We start from the raw sequence: 18,282 nt of genomic DNA on the forward strand, positions 1-18,282 counted from the left end.
TAAATCAGCTCTAGATCTGTGGGCTTTTAAAAACAAAACATATTGAATGGCTCCATTTCTTCTTTTGCACTGCGATTTCCCTAAGATGCATTTCCCACAGGCATTATTTCCCCTAGGCACATATTTCTGTTTCACGACACAGTTAACTCACGGAAGCAAACATACTCTGTATTCAAGAGCCTCCACTTATCCAAGAAAGATGCTTCAGTTGCTTGGTGTTACCCATCTGCCAACTGAGGGCACTTAACGTATTCTGATTATAACAATATCTTTCTTTCTTGAGATAAAATTTTATATGAAAATTAGAAAATGAATTCAGAGAAAATTGAAGAGCTCCTCCTTGCCCTTCCCTTCCCTTCCTTTTAGGCCATAGGAACACAGCTGCATTGACAAATTTGGGAAAGATTGCAAGGCTATCCTATATGCTGATCTGATTCAAATTACACTTGCCATTTAATAAGGCATCAGGCCGAAACAGTTTTCAGTTTGAAAAGTAGAGCAATGTGTTGCTTTTGGAGTATGTGCAGACACAAACACTACAGGATTGAAGCCACTCTCATTTTTTATTTCTAAGATGCTTTTCAGATAGCGTCTGGTTCATGCTCAAGTAACAGCACGTTTAGCATGCTGTTCATGCTTAACAGCATCCAAATGCTGTTGCAGAGAGCAAGATGTTGGTCAGGTGATAAATCAGCAGCCACCAGATGCAGGGCGGAGCCCCTCATTCGGGTAGGCCTTCCCAGGTAAATTCCTCTTGGTTGTTCACTTGGTGAGTTATTCCAACCAAGACAGAAAATGCCAAGTGCATTGCACTGGCCACCAGCACAGTGCTGCTACCTTCACTCAGGAGCAATCAGTATGTGCTTGGGAGGAGCAACTCATTTCATTAAAGTTATAGCAAAATATAATGAGGGGGCTCAATCTTCTGCTAAAATCACATCAAATAAATATTTTAAATTTCTCCTCTACTTGCTTTCTGCATGCCAGAGAAAGTGTGTCCCATTCCAAAAGAGTGAATCTTCAGGTTATTATTGATAAATCATTCCAAAACCAAAACACTTTTTAGTAAAGTTGTGAAATTCTTGTGGCAAGAGCAGGACTGAAGCATGCTACCTACTTTATGGCTCAGAAAGGTTTCACCAAGGCTACCTGTTAGGAATTACAGATAATCTGAAGGACAGGATTTCATACCTTGGAAATGATAAAACTTGAAGGGACTGTCTCAATTTTTAAGGTAATGTTTATTGCCTACATCAGTTTCTCCTCTTAGATAATATTTATATTGTTATTAATTTTACTTATGGCACTTATTTATGGGAAAGCTCATTATTGGTAAAGAAAATAAATGATACATTTCAGCTAAATCTTTTTTGAAATTATCGCAGAATCTGAAGTAAAAGATAAAAGTAGCTTTATGAAGAAGACCACCTATTTTCTAATACTCTACGGAAGAGCATTAACTCAACTTTGAACATCTAACTTCTATTTAATGGAGGCTAGAGTAGGTTTTTTATTTCAATGTCTTCTTTCAAGTTGCACAATGTACCTCAATTGCATAAAGAAAAATATGATAACCTTCCTTATTTTGCCTATTAACTTCCTATATTTGAAGACATGCATACTATAAACACCGCACATAAAATACCCAGAACAATATTTTACACAAATGGATATACATGCACATCAGACTTCAACTTCGATGCAGATTGATATGAATCACATTACTCAAGACAAAATGATAAAACCAGAGATTCAACCATAAGTACTCAAACCCGTTGTCAATTTAAAAACAAGTACACTTCAAAAATTAAAAGAGTTACACCATAAGGGGGTCAAAAAATAAAGTATCTATGGTTAAAACAAGACTGTGAGGACTACCAGACTAAAGCAAACAAGCCACAACACAACTGAAGTTCTGGATAAACGGTTGTACACAGTTGGTTACCTTAAGAGAATGTACCACAGGTTCAGGCTGCTGAGAAGGTGTGGTATGTCCACTGAAGCTAGCTGGAGAGGTGGGTGGACTGTTACTCCCATCAGCCCCTGATGACAACCTAAAAGAACCCTTAGTAGAAAATCAACAACTTTGTTATTAAAACAAAAGTCGTTTAGAACTGCATAGATGTCATTCAGTATTCAATTTCACTGCCAAATGAAAATTAGCTAGTTTGTTCATTTTTTTCTAGCCTGTCCTAAGATGCTATCAACCTGTGAACTAGAATACACTCGCTGCTTGACCAGCAAGAACACTTAACCAAGAGCCATCACGATGCATGTCCAGATGTCATTTCTGATTTGCCAAAGAGAGCAATGCCCCCTAAGGAATGCCCATTAAGAATATTTCAGGAATGATTCTGGAAACTTAAAGATGCTCAAGAGTAGGGAATTTGTGAGTTAGCAGCTGAGTTAAACATGCTCACTCAGCAAGACAAATGCTATATTCCATATGTCTCCGAAAATTCGGACACATCACATTCTGGCATTGGAGAAATGGTGTGTCTTATAAAACCCTTCTTTGAAGTAAAGACCTACAGTGGAGCAGTTTTCAAAGAGATTCATCCAAATTCAACATTTTCTTTAAGGAAAAAAATATTTTTGGTTTTTTAAAAAATGAAAAACAAAACAGGTCACAAATTAGATATTTGTACTTTAGTGACTCTTTGACTTAATTGCTGAAAAACCAGAACTTAGGCCCTATTAATTTGGCCTGTGAGGGTTGCAGTCACCCATACAGCAACTGGGAAAAAGTAAAACTTCAGTTACTTCCCCTCCTAGAAAAAAGCAGCCAAATGGAAAGTCTCCAAACCTGTTTTTAGGGTGATCATTACACCCAAAGGGCCTGAGAGATTTTAATTTCTGTCCATCAACAAATCTGATTTTTTCATGCCTAATAGATTAATAACTGCTCCATTTCACTCAATCCTAGGACTCTAATACCCTGAGAAGGAGACACTGAAGGTACATGTGTGGATTCACAAACGCAGGAAACAACTGCGATGAGACGTTTATTTTCCAGCACCCACAGAAGTGTTTCTGTGTTGTGCACTTTAGTGATGGGAGGGAGAATCTGAGAGCAGCAACAGTGAGAAATATGGGTTTTATGCAAACCATACCATTTGTAGAGAATCTGACAATCCCCTTCAATTTTTACAAAAATTATAATCTATGCAATTTGGAGTACCTTCCCCCTTCCCTGGTCACTTCCTTTCTTCCCGTGTTCTTGAAGGCTATCCTTGCCACCTCATAAGCCAACTGAAGCCATGTTCTTTCCTTGCTCAAAGAGTTATACAATCAAAGCACGTCCTGCTCCCCACCCTCACTAATCAACGGGGAGAGGAAGCTGTGGGATATGACGTTTAGGGGACTTCCCCAGTCTGTCCTCCATTGCTACTAATGATTACATTAATAGCAGGTGATGACACAGGAAAGCCAATTATAATAGCCCTAACCCCCTCTGGGGATAAAGTGTATAGGTTTTCCTGTATTTGTAATTCAGATCAAATCAGACATAAGAGTACCTGAAACAAACAATAGAAGGGAACTTAGTAGAAACTTAAAGACGGTTAAGGGGCATACCATTCCCCCCACAACTTGACCACCAAATTGTGGTCATCCTCATCCTCTGTAGAGATGAAAGTTTTCCAAAATGAAGGAGTTATAAAGGAAGCTATTCTCCAAATAGCTCTGGTCCTCTACTATTCTCTTTCCCCACTGCTACCACCGTTATGAACGGTTTTGAAAAGGCTTCTGAGGTTATGCAGAGTTCACTTCGAACTTCTCATTTAGGACCCACTACTGCAGTACAGTTTTCCCTCTGACTGGTAATCTAACTGGGCAGCCTATAATACTCCCCCTCTGGGATTCCCTCCTTCCAGATCTTCCTTTCAAACCTCGTGCTGCCCAGCCCTTCTGTTTCAAATGTTAGTTTCCCAGACCTGGCAAAATGGCAGACATATAATCCTAGCATGCTTTTACTTGGGCAAGGGGCCTCTATCTTTCAGGGCTTTTGGTTTTAGAGAATTTCTAAGATCAATGAGAAGTAGCTTCCCTAAACCAAATCCTCTGGGCAGTTTAGCACTGTTTAAACTTAAAGCGAGTCCTGCTCTACCTTTAAACACTCTTTTATCTCAATAATAATAATAATAATAGCTAAAATAGGACCTGCACAGTGGGGAAAACTCATTCATGAATTAAAGTTGTCCTTCAAATGTGCTTAGTAAGCCAAGGACTAGTAATTACAAGAAAGTTCAAGGTTCATATTTTATGTGGTTTTTGTAAAGTTGCAAAGGTAAGCAAGTGCCTGGTAAAGTTGTCCACCAACAGGTGCTCAATAGTTTTCTAGATTATAACACAACAAGCACTTCCTTCTATCCTGTCTCATTTAGTTACCATAAAATAAAAGGCTATATATCTATGTGCTTAGGAGAATCAGACCAATATTTGGAGAGTTACCTAGGTTCAATCCATACATACTCTCAGTTGACTAGTACATTTTCACAGAAATGTTTTTTACAATGTGCCGAGTGAAATACTAGTAAAACAAATGATTTTAAACAGTCTCTTCAAATTTATTACAATAACATTAAGTCTGTTTATTTAAATTGTAACCTGACTGGCTCAGGAGATAGGGAACTTAAAAAGAAGAAAATCTTAATAAAATTGGAAACATGACTCAAGGTCACTGGTTTTCAAATCACACATGATCACAAAGTGCATGCACCACCTCTTGGGTGGGCAATTGATTTTCAAAGGCAAGGAATAATTTTCTGGGCTGGTCTACAGACAGTTCCTTTTCATGGCCCCGGACCTTTTAAACTCCTTCTTATGAAAGGTGCAGGGTACCTTTGATCTTCTCCAATGCTTGGGGTTACTCAACTTTCAACCCCAACCATGTTCGGTGGGGGTGGGTGGGGGAGGGACGGACACTGACAGTAACCATTTAGGAAATGAAAGGCTCTATTCCCAGCTTCCCTTCCCAGACTCAGACACACACAACAACTTTCTTTTCCGTGTACAGACTTGTTCTCTCCCCCCAGTGTAACTTTGTCTCTAGCAACAGAAGCCATCTGTGTGCACAAGCAAATGCCGCAGCTGGCTCGTCTTCACTCACCGGGAGAGTGGGCAGGCATCGTCCTATTCCTCGGCACCCTTGCCACCACTGCAAGACCCGCCGGGCTCTGGGCCCCCAGCCTTTCTCCATATTTGAGCTGTTTCTAGTTGGAGGTTGCCTTCTATTCTGGGTGGCCTTATATTTGGAACAATATAGTACAATCACTCAGAAAAATACTGTTTCCCAGGTCTCAAGAAAGCAGATAGAACAAGAAGCTTAATGAAATGAACCACAATGACCACAATGGCAAGCTGTAACATGCACCTCAAACTAGGGAAAAAAATGAAAATAAAAATAAATTGTCTGTTAGAACTAATTCTTAAGCTATCAAAAAGAAGTAGATGATATTGCCAAAATTATAAGAAAAAAAAAACCTAAGTGATTTAGACAACTTTGTTTATTGGTTTTACTTGTGAGAAATACAGAATTAACTGTAAGGCTTCCATGTATTTTAAATTGTGTAACCTCAGAACTTAACAGAAATTATTTGAAACGTAATTGGGAGCACTATGCTCTTTTGTTAAGACATACAAGGTAGGTCGATATATTCGATAATACTTAGAAAAACTGACAGCGTGTCAAATTCTCAGCAAAATTTCTGCACATTGAAGAGTATGTAATGAATTAAGAGGTCATCATTGCATTAAAATAACTGTTTTACAAGGGACATATACATCATTATCAAAATTTCTATTAAACAGTTAATCTCCAAATTTCTACACTGGTTAGAACTAGAGATAGCAGATAAATAAATTTTTCCCCTAATTTCAGTTTTTTCTGTGACTAAACAGCATAATTCTATTCAAATAATCAGAAGCAAAATGAACTTACTTGAACATAATTTCCTCTCCCTAACAACTTTCACTAAGACCTTTATCTAAGTGTGTCATGTCCTAAGGAATAAGACATTTTTTTTTTAACTATAGAGAGGCACCTAGGTGACTATTAGTTGAGTGACCAACTCTTGGTTTCAGCTCAGGTCATGATCTCACAATTTCATGGGTTCAAACCCTGCTTTGGGCTCTGTGCTGGCAGCATGAAGCCCACATGGGATTCTCTCCCTCTCCCTCTCTCTCTGTCCCTCCCCCACTCACACTGTCTCTGTGTCTCTCAAAATTAAAAATTTAAGATATATAAAATTCAGGGGTGCCTGGGTGTCTCCGTCGGTTAAGCGTTTGACTCTTGATTTCGGCTCAGGTCATGATCTTGCAGTTCATGAGTTTGAGCCCCGCAATGGGCTCTTCATTGACAGTGTGAAACCCGCTTGGGACTCTCTCTCCCTCTCTCTCTGCCTCTCCCCTGCTCGCTTGCTCTCTCTCTCTCTCTAAAATAAATAATAAACTTAAAATGTAAAATAAAATATAGAAAATTCACAATAGTCCCAAAATTCTAGTGTCTGAATGTTTAAATTTAGGAGGCTGAAGAATGGTTTTCAGTCATAATTTTTCAGTTCTCACTGATCTCTTCTCCTCCAAGTGTGTACTGTGTTGTGAACAGCACTGGTCTGTCACTCTTCTTTAACATTTGGGAGCTGAGCAATAAAGAAAATGTGCCATGGTCTTAAGTAAAGTGAAAAAGAGGAGTGGTACTCACAAATCTCTCTTCTGAATCTATGGAATCAGTACCAGTTACCTGTTAAACAAGTCAGCTACACATATTCCTCATATATAACAGAGAAAATTATACATTTGGACTATGACAATCACTTCATTGTAGCAACACAGATTTGAAAGTGGCTCTTTCAGTAATCATTTCATGTGTCAGTGTCTAATTTCTTTCCATCACCAAAAGAATTCTATCCAATTATTTATAATATGGTTTATGGCTTAAAATCCACCTCTCACCCCAATGTGTAGAGTTCTAATTCTGAGATGGTCATCAAAAAGTACCATAGATTTTTTTTTTAATGTTTATTTATTTTTGAGACACAGAGAGAGAGACAGAGCATGAACAGGAGAGGGTCAGAGAGAGAGGGAGACACAGAATCCGAAGCAGGCTCCAGGCTCCGAGCAGTCAGCAAAGAGCCCAACGTGGGGCTCGAACTCACGGACTGTGAGATCACGACCTGAGCTCAAGTCGGAAGCTCAACCGACTAAGCCACCCAGGCGCCCCCTAAAAAGTACCATAGATTTTTTACGAACAAGTCCTATCTCCTTTGGTTCCCTTCATGACTCATGCATCTCTCAGATCTTATGTTTTCGGATTCAATGACTGAGTAAGACATAGCCAGAGTCCCACTTTCATTCTTCCTTAATGTGTAGTGAGATCGAACCTCTATGCCTCTCCATTGTACTAAGATTATCATAACCATGAAATCTAAGGTAACATCTCTAACCATGTAGAAGCATGCTGGAAAGAGTAGCCGTTTCACTATAATATTTCCCTACTTTTGGAAAGTAGATACAACATGAAATAATAGCTGTGCCTTTTAGCATCTTGCAAAGGGTTCCTTTAAAACAAATTAAATATAGACTGCATAGTATTATTAAATCTCATAGGAGGGAGCAATATACATGGACCAGATTTTTGTGCAAGTATAACCTAGTTGATGGTATAACCATTTTTAAGGGAAAGATACTCTTAGAATCAGGATTATTGACTTTCTACTCCTGTTGGGAGCTTTTTAAAAAAATTTCCAGGTCATGGAAAAATGTGTTCTGGACTGGCCATCATGCTAGCCTTCAAATAAACTGAATGGTATTTATGTACTAATGAAGGCTTTGCTCTTTGCTAGCTCTACAATTGTCAGCCGTGCTACTTTCTGAAGACTGCTTCATAAAACATAGTAAGTAAGCCTTCAGTACCTCCGTAGACAGAGTTGTTTCTGGCAACTTCAGAGATTCAAGTCAGGGAACCCAGATCTGGCTATCAACCAGGACAATTCCAAACCTTAAAAAAGTCACTTTCTATTTTCTGACAAGTTCCTTTTTGCTTAATTTTGTTTGCTGTGGTTTCCCAAAATTCCAAATTCATAAACAATGCTTGAATGACCTTACTATTTCAGTAGAAGTCTGTGTACTCAGCAGCCACTTTATATACAGGTACGTGGGGTAACCCATAAATTAATTTAGGTATCATGATGGACCACTCTAAATGCTATGGCAAAGTAATGCTCTGCATCAAGACTGTGTGGGAGGTAGATTACAGATCACTTACTATGTGGTAAGTACTCATTATAGAAATCATGAATTCTAAAGCTGTAAGCAAACTCCTAGATCAAGAAACAAAAATATCCTTCACTATCACTAAAGAAGATAAAATATATTGGTACTGTTATGCCTTTTATCACATGATATGGAAGACATTTTTCCAAGAAAATTGAGATTTGGGATATTTTCTAGTATTGTCCTTATAATAACAGACTTCTTCAGAATTAAGGGGAAAAAAGCCACTCAAATTTTTTAAAAGATCATCTAAACAATAAGAAAATGTATTACTTAGGGTTTTGCTGAGTAAAATTATTATAATTAATAATATGAATTTTAAGAGAACCAGCAAGATGAAGCAATTGTGATTAAGTGGTCTTCTTGCTATTTTATGGTTATATTTTACATATTGTTATTTTAATTAACACTCTGGAAGTTTCTATTCTTTTGCTTTACAAAAGAACATATTAAAGTCTCTAACACAAAAAACATAATGTTTTTATATTTTATCACACAAAATGCAGGCTTGCCACTTAGATATAAATCAGATGCAATGCATTTGTAACAAACTTTGGAGCCCAACCCTCCTATCTATTATAGGAAGCCAACTATGGAAAGCTAAACATTGATCAGCTAAAATGGTTTCCTGTTAGTTAAAGATGTTCAATTTTTAATAAGTTCTGAAGCTAGGTCAAACTATCACATAGTGCATCATGCCTCATCAGAATGCATACCTAGTTTGGGAGGAAGGATGGATTTTCTCTCCTTATTATGAGGCAAGGGCGGCTGCTTTGCTAATCTCATCAGGAAAATAATTTGTTCAGTTTGACCAGTCTTTATTCTGAAATACTACAACATTTCACTAGCACACAAACAGAAGCTTACGAGAAACTGTAGAGGTAACCCTGACAAACTTTTTCTAAAACATTCCTGTGAATCAGTTTCAAAATACTAAGAGACCCTCAGCTTTGCTCTAATACGTGATATTCAGTTGACTGTATTCAAAGAAAAGCATGTTTTTAAATTTTAAATTAACTAAATAAGGGATCTATTCAATACTGATTTAAAATGTTATATAATTGCCTGGCTTTTTAGATATTCATTTATTCACTTAACTAATTTACTGAGCACCTACCAAAGGTAATAGCCCATGCTATGCCACGTAGGTATCTAATCCAGTAACTTTTTGTTTAAAGAGTTGCACAGTAAATTCAAATAATTGACTCTAGGGTCACACTGCCTGGGTTCAGAGTCTTGATTGGACACTTGGCAGTTGTATGACCTCTCTGAGCCTCAGTTTCCTCATCTGTAAAGTGTGGGTAATAATGGTACAATGGTCCCTCCCTCTATGAGGCTACTTATATGAAAAGAGCTCTTAAAACAGTATCTGGCCCACATTAAATATTCTGCAAGTATTTGCTGTCATTATCATGAATGTGTTTGCTAATCAACACATTTTATAACTTATTTGTCAATCGACTTTCACATATTTATTATTGACAGCAGTAATTCTCAACCTGGGGCAAGTTGGCCTTCCAGCGGAGACATTTGGCAAAAATGCAGACATTTTTAGTTGTATAAACTGGGTGATTTCTTTTTTAATGTTTATTTATTTTTGAGAGAGAGAGAGAGAGAGAGAGAGACAGAGAGGGAGAGAGAGTGTGTGAGCAGAAGGGCAGAGAGAGATGGAGACACAAGACAGAAGCAGAAGCAGGCTCCAGTCTCTGAGCTGTCAGCACAGAGCCCGATGTGGGGCTCGAATTCATGAACCACCAGATCAAAACCTGAGTGCAAGTTGGCCGCTTAACCGACTAAGCCACCCAGGTTCCCCAAACTGGGTGATTTCTATGGGTATTTATGGGTAGAGGCCAAGGATGCTGCTGAACGCCTGATGATGCACAAGACCCTCCCCACAACAAAGAATTATCCAGCCCCAAATGTCAATAGTGCTGAAACTGAGAGACTGATTTAGAGAAGAACTGTGTTGGAAAACTATAAAGCAAAATTTCTGGTGACAGCTCCATAGCAGACTTTGCATATGAGGACAAGTCGCCCATGTGATCTGGATGGAGCTTGTGATGATTTTAAAGGAAATTCACTAAGCTTCACCCCTCAAGTGGTCTAAGTATAAAGACGTCCATATCTCCACCCCAAGTAGGAAATTACTCTTTTTAACAAAAGGATAAGAATTAAAAATACCCCAAACATCCTACTGTTAACAACGCTAGCAGAAACAAAATACAAATGGGTAGCACAGGGCAGTGGTCCAAAGAACAAAGAGCTCCCTGAGTGGAGAGGAGAGCATGCTGCAAGCACCTTAAAAATCAAGACACCAATCCCACAGAGAGTAAAATTGGCAGAAGGTGCTTTGTGGAAATTATGAAAGAAGATAAAGCTTCCTTAGCAATACAACAGGTAAAGATTCTGCAATCAATTTTAAGCAGTCACACCAGGAAAGAATACAATTGCCAGAAAATAGAAATGAAAGCCCTCACACGTGAAGCATCCCAGTGCAGAAAGAAAGCATTGTGTGACGTGCAGAGGGAAATCAGAAATCCAGACATGAACGGCGACCATTTTTTCCTTCACACACGGCTAAGGGTTGTACTCTGTTTACATGTTTGTCTCCTCAGTAGGTAGAAGACTCCTTGAGGGTGTGTCTGAGTCCTAACAGTACTTGGTTACTAAGCTCCTACTACCTGCTAGGACTTTCCTAAATGCTGTAATTTACAAGATTATTAAGACTAGCTAAGATGGGCTCCTACTACATGTTAATACCTATCAAGACACTACCTGTTGGCCTGGTGCTATTCTCAATAATTTATGTTCCATAATTTTGTTGTTGTTGTTGTTGTTGTTTATTTGTTTGATTGGGATCCTGGAGATCTCCTTCTGTTCTGTGTACCCACTGATTAGCTCCTGGGCTGCAAGGAGATTCTGGCGAGGATCAGGTTGTCTGGAATGGCCCATGGTCTTGGCGGGAGCTGTGAATATAAATAACTGATACAGATGAACTGGTGTTTGCCAGCTGAACATCAGCTCCATGTTCATTTGACTTTCTCCATTCAAGGTACGTAACTGTGGCCACAACAGTTACATAAAATCTGCATCTAGAATAATACCCAAGGATTTTGAAACTTGGGATTTTATCAAAGTCTCCTAGAGAATTTGTTGAGAATTACTGACAATTCACTTTGGAATACTATAGGAGTCATGCTATAAATGAAACACAGTAGGGCTCCAGATAAACACAGTTATTAAGATAATAGTTTATTTCCTCTTCTAACTTTCTTGAGTTTGGGTTTCTGTAATACTTTTCTGGATGTGTCTTTCTTGTCCTATCCCAGTGTGATCCAGGATGTCACTCCCTTCATTCTGGTTCATATTCATTCATATTCATATCCTCTCTCCATCTCTAATACTGGAATAGGTATCTTGAAAAGTTGCTTAATTCTTGGCTCCACTAATGAACAAGTAATGACCATGTGAACTTTACTTTCACTGTTTAACAGATGAGTATAAGTATTACTCTGACCACTCCCCTTCAGATGAGCTGACAAGACTCTTGTTCATAGCTCAATGTTAAGCCCTATCACATTTTACAGTACTATTTCATATATCTTGGAGCTCCTTAAGGTCACTGTACTTTGTAATCATGATGATTAGCACCCTATCTGCACACAGTAGTTGCTCAATAAACTTTGTGTTATAGGATGGTCAAAATCTATGTGTGAGACTGTGTGGCTTTTCCTTTGTCATTACAAAAATAAGTGTATAAATGCTTTACTTGTGTGTCCATACACCTGGTAATCAGAAGATACTCAACTACTTGTCAAGTAACTAAAGCACACTTGTAGAGTGCTAGCATGGCCTGAAAAAAGTGAAAGGCCATTTTTGTGATGGTCTGTATTTTGGCAAGTCAACACAAGTTAAACTCCACCTAAATTCCCATTATTTTCTTCCCCTCATTACCCAGTTACTCATATTTGAGCAAAATAAATTTATCCTGAAAGTATTAAATTACTTCTATTTCTAAAGCCACAGTAAAGCTCAAATATGTTAAAACAGTAACTGGACAGATCACTAGAGACACTTAGTAGACCACAAATAGAAAAAGACTTTATTACCAGGGCATCCAAAGTATATGCTGATTCTCACCAAAATGATTACGTAATGAGAAACATCAAGTGGTGAAAACAAAATATCATCAAAAGAGATGCTATCCTTAACTTCATTAAGTGTAGGCCAATCTGTAAGTATCCAAGTGTTCCCAGCTCGGGAAACCCAAAAGGTAATATGTATTCACTCATTCTTCATTTCTATGCCAAATAATGGCTAAGATTGAGATCTGTGGAGTCACAGAAGATGTGACAAAGAACTTTAAGGCAAAGAATCTGAAATTTTAGACATCATCATGTTCAGGGAAACAGAAGTGGTTCAGAAGGATGTGAGGGACAGAGTGGCAAGAACTGAGGCTGACATGAAAGGCAGGAGGTTCATGGAGAACCTTTTATACCATAGGAAAGATTTACAGTTTATTCCACACAGAGGCATGAGCTGTGACAAGACCTGATTTGTGTTTTATAGATCTCTCTAGTAATGACGTGGAGAATGATCTGGATGGGACAAGACTAGCTGGGATGAAGTCCAATTAGGACATTGAAAGAGAAGTTCAAGTGAAAACTGAGCAATGACTACTCATTGCTCATTAGCCAATAGCAGAAGGAATGAAAAGGATAATATTGACAGACTAAAGGGCAGGACTCTAGGAGCCTTAGTGTTGATTTGAATGTATGCAGTAAGACTGAAAGAGGAATCAGGGATGGCTCCCAGCTTTCTGGCTGGGCACCAGCTAAATGGTCATGCCGTCAACCAGGCTAGAAAATGCCTGCAGAAGTAATGGATCTAACTCCATCAGATTTGAAAATCAAGATCAAAGAGGTAATTAACAATGTAAAGCCCAAAAACATCTTTCTCACAGATACTCCCACAATGTTTTTCTTCGGGCATGTGAGGGTTTGTAAAATATTTAAATTGTAAAGGATTTTAACTTCATGTCAGGATGAGAATATCCCATCAAGTGATATCATGTTCTTGGGAGAATAACAAAGTAATTTTTAAATACCTGTGACTCCAGGTGAAAGTTGCAGATATATAAATATAGCCCCTCCCCCCCAAATAAGTGAATGAAAGTAATTACAGAAGTTAACAGGATACTTTTTTACAAGAATCAGAGAGGGCAAACCCCAGAAAAAAGGGATCTTGAAAGGGCTAAGACAGCAAACACCCTGTGTCTCTGTACTCTGTAGCCAGAATGACGGCAGACAAAGAATAACAATGAAGGCCTGGTTTAAAAAAAATTAGCTGTTAAACAATAGGTAGGAAATGTGAACAATTGCATTTACATACATTCGATTTCTAAGTAATGAGCTTATGCGCTTAATTTTTCTCTTTTTGTTAACCATACAATCCCCAGTGAGAAACACGGAAATTTCCAGGAAAAATAAGAATGATACATTTAAATGGCTTTTCAATCAGGTTGATGTTAATTAAACAGTGAAAATTGGCGGTATGTCTGTTGAGAAAAACATATCTGAATACTTCCAGGCATGTAAGAATGGGGGTCAAGGAGGCCCGAGTGGGACTGAGAGGGCACGGAGCTGAATTGCCAGGATATACGCAGAGGCTAAAAAGGAACGCTACTTGACACTGCATTTGGCTTGCAGAGCAGAGCCAATTAATGATTGCGTTAAATACCTCAGCACTACCCCCTCAGAGCCCAGTAAAGACATGAGCAGACCTAGGGCCCCAGGGACTAAACAACTATCTATTTAAGATAAATTCTTGTTGAGTTGACTAAGAAATATTACTCTGTGGGGTGATGCTTGCTGCCCTGCCTTTGGCAAAAGGAAGGATCTTTTTCTTCAAGGAGTCTTCCAGTACGCAAAGCTCACACACAAAGTGGGAAAGTCAAGATGAGAGAGAGGAGGACGGAGAGGCAGAGTCAGCTTCCTCCAAGGGCAGCTACCTCTCTCGAATCCATATTAATACTACAATAAGTGAGGCTGCCTGTTGGCCTGTGGTTCTGCGCATGCCATTTGTTGGAGGCTCTCTTGTGGAGTATTCACAATGATTTCATGCTTCAAGTCTTACAAAAACAAGACTGGCCACAATGAATACAGGCAGTGTAGCCTCTGCCTACATGGTGATAATAAAATCTCTAGCAGGGAGCAGTGAAATCTCCCATTAGAGAGAACACCATCAGAGCACAAAAGGAAGCATCTAGAAAGCATGAGCCCTTTTTCAGACACAGTGCTTACTAGGAAGAAAGATAACGAGGGACTTAAAAATTAGATTCATCTGTGCCCTACCTCATAACAGATAATTTATGGTGAAAACCAAGAGTTTTGGATTCGAATTATAAATGCTCATTTAAGTAGATAATATTCCAAAAGGTAGGTTGAGGAACCAACCATCATAGAGTTCAAGTATAAAACAACTTTGCAGAATTAGTACACAAGTCGGTTCACAAATCATCTGTAATTCTGGGAGATTAAAAACAGTTGAATGAGCCTCTCCTTCCAGTCTGCATTGTACTCTCTCCTTCCCTATCTTTAAACTTCAGAGTGTCCCAGGGCACAGCCCACAAACCTCTTTTTTCTCAGCACTCATTCAACAGGAAGTTCTAATTCAGTCCCCTAGCCACGTATTCTTACAAATTTGTATCTCCAGCCCTGACCTCTCCCCTGACTTTCAGATGTATACATCTAACTCTGCAGGTGACACCCCCTCACGGATGTCCATCTCAGATGTAACCTGTCCAACACAGAACCTGTTCCCCCAGTCTTCTGCACCTCCATAAACACCACCACCGATCATACAGTCACTTAGATCAAAATCCAAGGAGTCATTCATAATTCTTCGTGGGGCTCCCACCCTGTACTACCACTAGGCTGCCAGTCACTGTACAGCCTGTGTAAACACTTCCTCCTGGGGTTCTCAAGGGTCCAAACTATGAAGCCATATGCAGCCTCTTTCTCTTATGTTCCAGATCCAATCTATTGTCAAGCACTCTCAACTCCACCTCAAAATATTCTGTCAATGCAACGCTGCCTCACCATCTCCACCCTACCACTTAGTTCAAGCTGCCACTAGCCTCTTAGACTACCAACCTAGCTCACAAATGAGTATCCCTATGTCCTCTTCCCCTGCCTCTACCTTCTTCAGTCTGGTCTTTACCCAATACTCACAGTGACCTTCTGATAATGTAACTAGATATATCACACCCTTGCTCTATTCCTCCAATGGCTCTCTGTGAACTCAGACCCAAACCCAAACACTTGACTTTGGTCAACAAAGCCCACAGCATCTGTTGCGTCCCTGTCTCTGACCTCACCTCCTGTTATTCTCGGTTTCGTTCTGTTCTAACCACACTAGCTTTCTTGCTCCTGTTTCCTCATGCATGCCTAGCTCACTCCCACCGCAGGCCCTTGCTGTTCTTACTTCCTGCGATGCTCTCCCATACTCCTATTGGTCCCTCCAGATGTTATGTCCTCAAAGAGTCTTCTTCTAACTCCATGTAAAATACCCTCTTTCACTCCAGTTGCTCACCAATGCTGTGCCCTGCTTTTGTTTCCTTCACAGTGATTATTACTTCTACATATTACATATTTATCATTTTTAAATAATATCCCACTAAAATGTAAGCTGCATGAATTTCTTATTCAGGGCTGTATCCCCATTGTCTAAAACAGTATCTGTATACAAGAGGTGCTCAAAAAATATGTGAGGGGTAACTATTGAAAGAATGGCCAATATGAGCAACCGGCCTTTCATGGCCTACAGAAATCCCATTCCATATTTGTTGGGGGTCGTTTTGGTTATACTGAGAAAAGCAGGGGAAGCCCACTAATCACCTATCATTGAATGAATAACCCTGCATTAATCCGACAATAACTGTCAACGTTTCTCATTCCAAATAGCAAGGTCACTGCTTTTGTCTAACCTCTACGAGATCCTGGGGATACAAGATAGCATAAATAGCTGATATTGAAAATGGTTTCCCCTCATCCATGCATACAAACTCTGACCACAGCTAGTGCCACAAACCAAGTCTGCCTGGTTAAAAATTTTTATTTTTCCTGAAGTCTCTAGTCCCAAAATTCTGACAGCATCACCCAAGTAAAGGACCTGGCTGAACCTTAAAATGCATAGCTAAAATTTCGGGGGAAGTTGTGAAAAGTGACCTCATGAAGCTTTAGAAAAGGCAAATTTTAAAAAGAAATTTTTAACAGTTAGAATTTTTACTAGAGTATCATCCTGGAAAACAATCAGGTTAACCAATAATAATAATAAGTTTTACTAAGCTACCCAGAGCAGTCTCGAAAAAAAAAAGTCAAAAGTCTTTTGCTAGCTCAAGAAATGACCCAGATACTAATAAGCTCCATAAGCTACCCACTGCCTGACCCTCAGCAAGTCACTTGTCCTCAGTGGAGAGTCCTATCAATTAGCTTCATGTGGTGGCAGTGAAGGGTGACTAATAAACTTGATTGCAAGGCACTTGGAAAACATTAAGTGCTATAGAGAAGCTTCATAATTGCCAGATTGCCATCAGTTACCATGAAAGCAATGAGAATGCATCTGGCTTTTTTTAAGCTGCTTTCCACCCCTTGGCTCTTCTGATGTCAACGAATCCTAGTGACAAAGACAAAAGGATCAACGAGGATTCTTCTCACCTTCCTGTAGGTCTCCTCCTGATCCACAGGAGACATGATGGAGATGCAAACTCGCCTTTGCACTCCTTTGTTCCTTCCAAAGAACCTTGCAGATCCCCATGAAGAGAGACTGCATGAATGGCCAGTTGAAGGCCCTTCCTGTTTGTCCTTTTCAAGCATAACACAGACCATCATTAAAAACCAAGTATTTGACAAAGATTATGGAAGAAGAAAATATTAAAATACAGAAAAATACAGAATTCACTTTATTCTTACTAGCAATCTCCCAATTTCTCATTCTATTATGCGATGTCCTCACTTAAAGACAAAGGGAGATTAATTGGTTTCTGACCTCCTTTGAAGCCAGAAATGGTTTTCCTCATTCATGATAGACAGGGATTTAGAATTTCACTTGTCTGCAAAGGGCTATATAGCAATTCGTGTTCTTTCCAAGCCACCAGCCATGGGGTATCTATTTTAAAAACAAGCCTGCTCCATATTATCTTTCCAGCAATCTAAGACATGCAAGGACACAAAAGTAATATAATCAATCACTCACCAAAGTACAGCTTCAATCATCAGACATATGTGTTTCAGAGTACAGACTTCCTCTCCATTAGTATCACAAGTGTCCTTCCTATAGGGGAGGGCTTGCCTTTTCAAGTCAAATGCAAGCATCTTGATCTCCAACAAATTTTCCTCCCAAAACTAAGTGGTTTGTTGGAAAGAACATCTTTGTCTCTTCTCAACTGCTCCTCTGGTTTACTCACAGCACTTTTCAAATCCCAGATATTGATAACTTAGGGCAGGTTTGGGGCTGATAGGACAAAGGAACTTGAAACAATGAAAATATAATACTTAGAGGAAAAATTCTTTGTATTTAATAAATTCTTTATGTACAAGTGATAACTTCCATAACAAACAATAGAATAGACTAATTTAAAAAAATTTTAAGAAGGGCAGCTCCATAGGTTGAGCTTCTGCTTTCGGCTCAAGTCATGATCCACTGTTTGTGGGTTTGAGGTCCGCGTTGGGCTCTGTGCTGACAGCTCAGAGCCTGGAGCCTGTTTCGGGTTCTGTGTGTCCCTCTCTCTCTGCCCCTCCCCTGTACATGCTCGCACTCGCTCTCTCAAAAATAAACATTAAAAAAATTTTAAATATTAAGAGATGACCCAAGCAATTAACAAGTGATTTCAGGGTAGTCCAGGGGTCAGCAAATTAGTGCCCTTTAAATCCAGGCTCTTTTACCTGTTTTATCAGTGGTTTATTATTATTCTGGTACAGTGGCAGACATGAGTAGTTGCAAAACACC

At 39.2% G+C, this 18,282-nt stretch overlaps 1 protein-coding gene and 1 long non-coding RNA gene across 7 annotated transcripts in view; one reads left to right on the forward strand and one right to left on the reverse strand.

Moving 5' to 3' along the window:
• The window catches only part of LOC147582514 (uncharacterized), an 874,254-nt gene that overhangs the window by 473,490 nt on the left and 382,482 nt on the right, over positions 1-18,282 (forward strand). The window lies entirely within an intron of this gene.
• Positions 1-18,282, reverse strand: part of CCDC85A (coiled-coil domain containing 85A) — a 204,916-nt gene that overhangs the window by 7,576 nt on the left and 179,058 nt on the right. For 2 of the 6 annotated variants that reach the window (XM_086701063.1, XM_086701064.1), the window contains exons 4-5: positions 5,111-5,245; positions 1,946-2,065 (exon numbers count right to left, since the gene is read on the reverse strand). The exons of 2 other annotated variants lie outside the window; for them this stretch is intronic. In XM_086701063.1, coding sequence (XP_086557189.1) covers positions 1,946-2,065; positions 5,111-5,245 — 255 coding nt within the window. The remainder of the gene's footprint in view (positions 1-1,945; positions 2,066-5,110; positions 5,246-18,282) is intronic. 2 more of the 6 variants (XM_086701065.1, XM_086701066.1) reach the window with 1 other exon arrangement.

The sequence above is a fragment of the Puma concolor genome, chromosome A3 (genome assembly GCF_028749965.1).
Source record: "Puma concolor isolate L17-30 chromosome A3, mPumCon1.1.hap2, whole genome shotgun sequence".
Classification (NCBI taxonomy): domain Eukaryota; kingdom Metazoa; phylum Chordata; class Mammalia; order Carnivora; family Felidae; genus Puma; species Puma concolor.